An 8345-nucleotide genomic window follows, 5' to 3' on the forward strand; every position below is an offset into this window, starting at 1 on the left:
AAGGTCCTCTTGCAATTTCTCTCAATCCTCTTGCGATTTGACAACTTTGAATAATTTTGTGTCATCGACAATTTGACCACCGCACTTGTTGTTCCCATTTCTAGGTCATTTATAAATATATTAAAAAGCATCGGTCCCAGCACAGATCCCTGGGGCTCTCCACTATTCACCTTTCTCCGCTGGGAAAATTTACAATTTAGCCCTGCTCTCTGTTTTCTAACTTTTAAACCAGTTGGCAATCCACAACAGGACACTGCCTTCAGTCCCATGAATTTCCTAAGAAGTCTCTCATGAGGGAAACTTCTGCATTTCGGTTTTGGTCTCCTTTCCAACATTTACAGCATTCACCCATATGCTGAATTTCAGTCACTTTTCTCCACATGATTTCTTTCTCTCAGTTTTTTTTTTTACATTTCACCTGCACATAGGAGCGCAGGGAACTCTCAGAAGCCCCGGGGAGTATGATCACTGCCTGGCAGTAGCCCCAGCCCCAGATGGCCAGGAGAATGGAAGACCCAGCCTGGGAACTCTCAGGAGACCCAACTGGGTTACGGGCAGCAGAGGACTGGGAGCCCCTGTTTGGCAACTTCAAGGCAGATGCAGACTGAAGACGCGATCCAGGAGCAAGCTGCAAGTACTGGCAGGACCTCACCTTACGACCGATAACGTAACAATCCTTACAGCAAAAAGAGACCAAACAAAAGGGGGGAAAAAAATACCCATCCAGGACTCCAGGCAGGCAGGGACAAGGCAAGTTCTGAATCACGGGCCAGGCTTCGGGGACGGATCAAGGAACAGAAGCAATTAAACCAATCAGGAGCCCGGCTAAGAGAACCCGAAATACCCTGAGCACTAGGGTCTGTAATTCTGTTGGGCCAGTCCAGAAGCAGGTGACATGACCGGCGCAGACACAGAACCAATGGGGAAAGGGACATGGAAACCAGCACCCAGGAACACAAGCCCGGTCAAGGCTGGTCCCTTGCAGAAATCAATCCGGGCCCATTCTGTATGGCAGATCTGTAACGAGCCACCAAACCAGCCCTGAAGAAGTAATTCTAACAGGGCGGAAGCATTTCTGGGGTGAGCGTTGTCCTAATCCAAACACCCATGATGCAATACACCTTAACCTTGACAACTATTTCTGCAAGCATCAATGACAGGTTTTGTCATTGATAGGTTATGTGATCATCATCGCTTGACCATCAGACTTTAATAAATTCCATCCCATGATCTTTGATGATGTTTCTAGGATGGAAGGTCAGAAAAAAATAAAATAATCTAACTTATACCCTCATTTAAGATCTGATGGATCTGATGGCACAAGTATAGCTTTTTTTTTTATATTTTGTGTATCAGTCCAGTAGGACGTATTGCAGCTTGTAGCAAAAAATCCAATTTTCTCCAGAACCAAGCCAGTTGCTAGAGATCTCTGCACTAGGATTCCCACCCCTTAGAGATTAAAAACCAAGTTAATCAGACCCAATCTGTTTCCAGCCAGATTCTTAGACCTTCTCTGCTTCAGTCTGAAAATGCCCAGTTAGGCAGTGCCCCAGAGATTCAGCAGCAGGAGCCCTGTGGCATCCTAGATGCACTCAAGCCTTGTAACCCTTCCTCTTCAGATACTGCAGCTGGGCCAGTCTATTGTACCCACCCACGTAAAGTGCTATTCTGTTACTGGTGTCAGGTTCCTCCCATTAAAAACATCTTCCTTCCTTAATATTTCAGTCTTATTTAGTGCTCCATTAGAAACAGAAAATGCTCTTCTGCGTGGTACCTAGAAGACCATTAACAATAAGTTTCCAACCACAAGGAGCAATCAAGGATATTGTTAGAAAAAGGCACACCCTACAAGCCATTCTGGAAAAGCACATACTGACACAAGACACGGCATTAGAAAGCTTTCTATAAGTCACTGGCCGTTATGTCTTTGTCTGGAGCTGCTAGAACAGCAGGAGCATTGAGCTGCTAGCCATCTCTTGCTTCCCACATTAGGGCATAGGAGCAAACAGCAAACAGCAAGGATGAAGCAGGTGTGTCTCACAGAGCGAGAGTGTGGGTGTGTATGCGAGAGAGAGAGAGCAAGAGCATGTGTGTGTATCTGAGAGTGTGTGCACCTCAAAATGTGTGGCAGAAAGGGAGAGTGTATGTGTGTGTCTGTCTCAGAGCGGGTGTCAGACAGAAAATGAGTGTGTGCTGTCTGTCTGTCTGTCTGAGACACAGGGCCGGTGCTAGCTTTTTTGCTGCCCTGTGCAAACAATTACTGTGCTACCTCCTTCTCGTTCTGTAAAAAAAAAAAAAAAAAAGCTTAAATTTGTATTATGTTTCTAAATCGGGGACTGAACAAAGATATTAGGCACCCTCAGTGAACCTTATAGCTTTGTAGCCAGCCCCCCCCAATTCACACAAAATTTAAAATTACATATTTATAATAAAAGATTTCACATGAAAAAGGACACTCAATGTACAGTCTTTTGAGGTAAAAATATTACAACAGCAGGTATATTATATTTACATGCACTGCTGTGGTGCAAAACAGAAAATCCTGCAAAAAAAGCCAAAACGCACTTGGAATCCATATGAAATTAGACCTATTGTAATGTATGCTGGGTTTGGGCTTGGTCCTCAGAAAGCCATGAATAAACAATTACAATTAACTAAACCTCCCATACCAAAACAGCACTAACTGCCAACTCTCAATCAATAGCAACCCCACCTGTGAAAAGTGACCCTAAAATACCAATCCACCACCTAATAGGAAAACAGAATAAGCCAGGATGCTATAGATCCCTACACAGAAACAACATGATGGCAGAATACTGAACCTCACTCACACAAGCAGAACACAGACAACATCTCACCAAATACAGAATAAAGTAACCATAAAGTATAAATAGAAAAGTGCAGACAAAAATTAAACTGGAAACTGAAACAAATCAGATTCTGTATGTAGTGTAACAACAGAAAAAACAGAAATAACACCAATCCTCAGAAAATATCAAATAAAATCAAGAAATATAAAGCATCATCCTAATAAAAAGAATTAATATTTCAAAACATGACAAACAGAATAACATCCAATAATTAAAATATACATTTTTTTTTTTTAATTTCCCAAACATCAATAAAATATTTCAGAACAGCAAACACCCGGTTAATTAAAATCAATAAGGATTTTTAAAAATTGCTCACTCTCCATATCTGGGAGCGTTTGACTTACGATTACTGTGAGATTGTCGTGGGTTAGTGGGAGGGGAAGGGAGGTGCGCAAATGTTCTCTTCTCTCATGTACAAGCTCCCTCTCTCAAACTCCCACACTGTTATATGCACACATACTCATACACATACACATGCTCACACACACATGCTCCTTCTCTCTCTCAGGCACACATGCTTACACAAACACACATGCTCCCTCTCTCAGGCACACATTTTTACACACACAAACTCATACATATGCTGCCTCTCTCTCAGGCACACATGTTTACACACACACACACATACTCCACAAACACTCCTCTCACACATGCTCACACACACCTACTCCTTCTTTCTCAGGCACACATGCTTACACACACACACACACACTGGTGCACTCCCTTTGTAGCAGGCAAGCAGGATGTGATCTCCCTGTGACCACAGGGCATCCTTTAGTAGGACTGCTGGGCAGGACGTGATCCCCTGGCGGCCATGGGCCTCTTCCATTGAGGCTTCCAGGCGGGATGGAATCCCCAAGCAGCCACAGGTCTCCTCCATTTGGGCTGCGGGGCAGGGAGGGATCCCTCGGCAGCTGTGGGACCCATTCTTGGCAGGAACCCATTTCCCCAGCCTCCTCTTTGCTGGTCCGCCGGGCAAGATGGAGCCCCCCCAGCGAGCATGGGTTCTCGGAGGCTGATTCAGCCTCCAGTGTGATGGCGTGAGATAGTGGCCCCAACGAGAATTCAAAGGGGTGTGTGTGTGTGTGTGTGGATGAAAGGACCAAGAGGAGCAGGAGCAAGAGACTCAGGCTGATGCAATGATCTTGGCATTAATAAAATGTGCGCTGGTTTTCATTGCACATTTTTAACGCCAAGAATTTCGTTTTAACTCTCAGTGCAGTAAGCTAATGATACACTAATGCATCGGGAGTTAAAAAAACGCGTAAAGCATGTGAAATGTGCGTTCGCCCCAGGTTGAATGCACATTTTAACTAGGGAAGAGGATGGAGGCATCCCTGACAGGCTATCTGGGTAAGTGGTGGCAGCCACCACCACCAGTTAGCCAGATAAACACTATATGGCAGTGGGAAGCAGCCACCAGATAGCTGCATAAATCAGTACTTATACGGCTATCTTCTGCAGGTTGCCGCTACTTAGCTGGAGAAGTACTTTATCCGGCTAAGTAGCAATTAACTGAGCCAGATAGACGGATAAACTGGTATTTATCTGGGTAACAGATAGATATGTCAGTTATTATCCGGGTACGTGGCGGTAGCTGCCGACACTTACCCAGAGAGGTTTTTTTTTTTACCTATTTTTAAAACTTTTTAATTTTTTTTCATAGCGCTGGAAACTTAATTTCAGTTCTAACTAGAGGTTAAGTTTCCAGTGCTAAAAAAAAGGCACGATGGCCAGACACAGTCTCTCTGCCTTGGGGAGTACTGCTTAATGCTCTCATTTTCTTGGGATTTCCACGAGGGAGCTAAGCAGTGCTCCCATTTGGAAACGTTCGTTTTCGGTGCACAAAACTCCGTGCTGCGTCGGCAGTAAGCTTTACCTGCAGAAAATGCACACTGAAGTGCACGCAGAAAGGTGCGCTCGGCTGAACGCACCTTTCTGCATCAGCCTGTGTGTGTGTGAGAGAGAAAGAATGAGGGTAAGAGCAAAAGACTGTGTAAGAGAGTGAGAGCAAAAAAAAAAAAACAACAGCTTGTGTGAGAGTGAGGGTGGGGTGCACAGAGAGGAGACAGTAAGAGACTGTGCATGAGAGTGTGGGCTGGGCGCAGGGAGGATGGAGCAAGAGATGGTGTGAAAGAGAAGGCGAGCAAGAGTGGAGGAGCAAGCGAGTGGGTGAATATAGGGGAGATGGAGATCGCAGAGGAGCAAGAGTGTGAATGTGTGTTTGCATGTGAGAGAGTGTGAAGGGGAAATCAAGAGTGTGGGGGAGGGAGTAAAGAGCGTGCAAAGACTGGAAGAGAGTGGCAAGCAAGGGGGAGGGAACAAGAGTGGGGGAAAGAGAGAAAAGGAAGCAAGAGTGGGGTGTGAGGGTGGAGTGAACAAGGGAAAGGAGTAAGAGTGGGAAGAGAGGGGAGGGGAGAACAAAGGTGGAGGATGGAGAGGAGGAAGGGAGAGGGGAGATTCAGACTCAAGATGATTTTCTGGGCATGACAGCGTTGCCGACCAGCCAGGATGGAAGGCACTGGAGGAGGAGGAGGGGACCCTGGACTGGTGGAGGGGTGGGGAGGAGGGAGGAAGGACTCCAGTGAGATAACGCAGAAGAAAGAGGACGAGGAGCTGAAAGGAAGAATAGAAAGAGGAGAAAGGGGGGGGGGGGGAGAGAGAGAGAGCAGGCGGAGACCCAGAGACAGAGTGAAAGTATCGGCTGCGAAGGAAAGGGATAGAGGAGGAGGAGGGAGCAGAAAAGCAGAAAGGACGGAGAGAGAGAGAGAGGAAGCGATCTGGGCAGAGAGGGAGAGAGAGGCTGAGCAGAGACACTAAGGGTCGGAAGCTATTTTCTTAGGTGAAGGAGAACATTAATTAAGAAGGAAGGGGGGGGGAGAGAGTGTGTGCAGCCCTCCCCCTCCCTAGCCCCCTGTGCCTTCGGGCGGGGCGCGCAGCCTTTTCCCCCAGGACGGCAGAGCTGGAGGGAGACCCCGCCCCCAAGAGCTTATCACCGGGGCCGCCGAGTCCGAGCGGGAGCCCCCGCCGCAGGAAACCCGTCTCAGCAGAGCGCCCCCGCCCCCAGCAGAAGAGGCGGGGAGGGAGGCCGGCGGCGGCCGCCACTCAATGGCAAGTTAAGGAGCGCCGAGGATGCAGCCAGGAAGGCGACCTCCCCTGCTGGCCCCGGGGCTGCTCCTGCTGGTCGCGCTGCGGCCGGCAGGGGGCGCCCACCCCTGCCCCCCGCGCTGCCTCTGCCTGGACGAGACGGGGCTGGTGGAGTGCGGCGACCTGCCGGAGATCCCCGGCCACCTGCCGCCCTGGACGCGCAACCTGACCGTCGTGGGGGGCCACCTGCCGCTGCTGCGGGCCAGCGCCTTCGGGGGCCAGGCCGGCGGCAACTCCTCCTCGCCTTGGGCCACTCTGGCTCACCTGGTGCTGACCGACGACCGCATCCGGGCGCTGGAGGCGCGGGCTTTCCGGCACCTGCCGGCGCTGGCCACCTTGGACCTGAGCGGCAACGCCCTGGTGGCCATCGCCCGCGACGCCTTCCTGGGCTGCCCGGCGCTCCGGAGCCTGAAGCTGAACGGCGCCCTGCGGCGACGGGGGGCGAGCGGCCAGCCGCAGCTGCTCGCCACCCTCGCCCTGCCCGGCGGCTTGCAGGAGCTGGAGCTGGCCGGCAACGAGCTGGAGACGCTGCCCGCCTCCCTGCTGGAGCCCCTGCCCGACCTGCGGGCGCTGGACCTGCGCGACAACGAGCTGACCACCTTGCCGGAGGCGGCGCTGGCCACCCTGGCCCGGCGGGGGCGACCGCGGCTCCGGCTCCATCCCAACCCCTTCCTGTGCGACTGCCGGCTGCGGCCGCTGCTGGCCTGGCTGGCGAACGCCTCGGAGCAGCAGGTGGCCGACGCCGAGAGCCTGCGCTGCGCCGCCCCGCCGGCCCGGAACGGCTCCCTGCTGCTGCAGCTGCCGGCCCCCGGGCCGGAGGAGTGCGGCCCGCAGGACCTGCAGACGGCTTCCTACGTCTTCTTCGGCATCGTGCTGGCCCTGATCGGCGTCACCTTCCTGGCCGTGCTCTACCTGAACCGGCGGGGCATCAAGCGCTGGCTCAACAACCTGCGGGAGGCCTGCCGGGACCAGATGGAGGGCTACCACTACCGCTACGAGCAGGACGCCGAGCCGCGGCGGGCGCCTTCCGTGGGCGAGGTGTGAAGCGGAGGCGGGCCGGGGGGGGGGGGGGGCTTGGAGCAGGTCTGGCTGGGGGCGAGAAGCAATGCAACTGGGAGACTTTGCAGCCGCCCCAGTTCCGGGATCGCCCTGCTGGGATACTTTTATATACCTGCTCCCAGCTCATGGACTGGACTCCCTTGCTAGGAAGGGCGAGCGCTTAAACCGGGGCACTTCACACCTTGCCCCAGTTCAGAGTCTGGACTCGCCTGCATGGGGGAGAGGCTGGGAGACTTTGCAGCCGCCCCCAGTTCCGGGATTGCCCTGCTGGGATACTTTTATATACCTGCTCCCAGCTCATGGACTGGACTCCCTTGCTAGGAAGGGCGAGCGCTTAAACCGGGGCACTTCACACCTTGCCCCAGTTCAGAGTCTGGACTCGCCTGCATGGGGGAGAGGCTGGGAGACTTTGCAGCCGCCCCCAGTTCCGGGATTGCCCTGCTGGGATACTTTTATATACCTGCTCCCAGTTCATGGACTGGACTCCCCTGCCTGGGGGGGTTGGGGAGCAACTGGGACACTTTTACGCTTTCCCCGGTTCACGGAGCCACCTGCGCGGGAGGGCCTCGAGCAGACCGGGAGACTTTGCGCCTTCCCCCAGTTCATAGACTGCGCTCACCTGCCGGGCACGGCTGGACCGGACAGGCCAGGACTGCCCCTCCCTCCCTGCTAACCCCACACCCGCTCTCCTCGGCCCTGGCCCGGAGAAAATGCAAGGCGAGGAGCGGGAGGGCTGCGGGACCCAACCTTGAGCGAACCTTAGGGGTCCCCGAGCTGCGACTTCCCTGTCCCCGGAGTGGGAGCAGCTGGACAGGCAGGAACCCGTCTCTCCCCTCCCCTGGGGCTCTGCTACCGGAACCAGAGCCAGAAGCCGAGGGACTGCGCCAACAAAGCCCCGGGGGGGGGGGGGGGGGCAACTCCACCGTTTCTTGAGAACGAAATCCCAGGAGTGGCCAAGAAACGCAACTGGGGACCGCAGTCCGAAACCCAGCTTTCTTCCCCGGACCTCCGTGCCGATATCATTTTACAATCGTGAGACCCTCCCCCCAGCCCCCGCACTTCGCAGAACGGAGCTCTGCAGTCCCAGGCGGGGACGGAGGGGCCCGAGGAGCAGCGCTGCGTACAAACTGGGCTCCTGCCCTTAAGAGGACGCGGCGGCCCTTTCTTTCTGGACAGGTTGGGGTGGATCCTTATACTTAGGGCTCCCGGCTTTTATTTAATGCAAGCGTTCCTAGTCAGTCTCACTTTCAGAATTATGTCCCAAAA

At 53.0% G+C, this 8345-nt stretch overlaps 1 protein-coding gene across 1 annotated transcript; it reads left to right on the plus strand.

Annotated features, from left to right (window-relative positions):
- The first annotated feature begins 5882 nt into the window (after nt 1-5882).
- On the plus strand, nt 5883-7064 carry TPBGL (trophoblast glycoprotein like). Its single transcript, XM_029601868.1, has one exon. The coding sequence runs from the start codon at nt 6006-6008 to the stop codon at nt 7062-7064; it is 1059 nt and encodes a 352-aa protein (XP_029457728.1). The 5' UTR covers nt 5883-6005.
- Nucleotides 7065-8345: the final 1281 nt, after the last annotated feature.

The sequence above is a fragment of the Rhinatrema bivittatum genome, chromosome 5 (assembly GCF_901001135.1).
Source record: "Rhinatrema bivittatum chromosome 5, aRhiBiv1.1, whole genome shotgun sequence".
NCBI classification, from domain to species: Eukaryota; Metazoa; Chordata; class Amphibia; order Gymnophiona; family Rhinatrematidae; genus Rhinatrema; species Rhinatrema bivittatum.

Excerpts from the sequence above, each read along its gene's own strand:
- TPBGL (XM_029601868.1), top strand. The coding sequence starts at position 6,006 with ATGCAGCCAGGAAGGCGACCTCCCCTGCTGGCCCCGGGGCTGCTCCTG.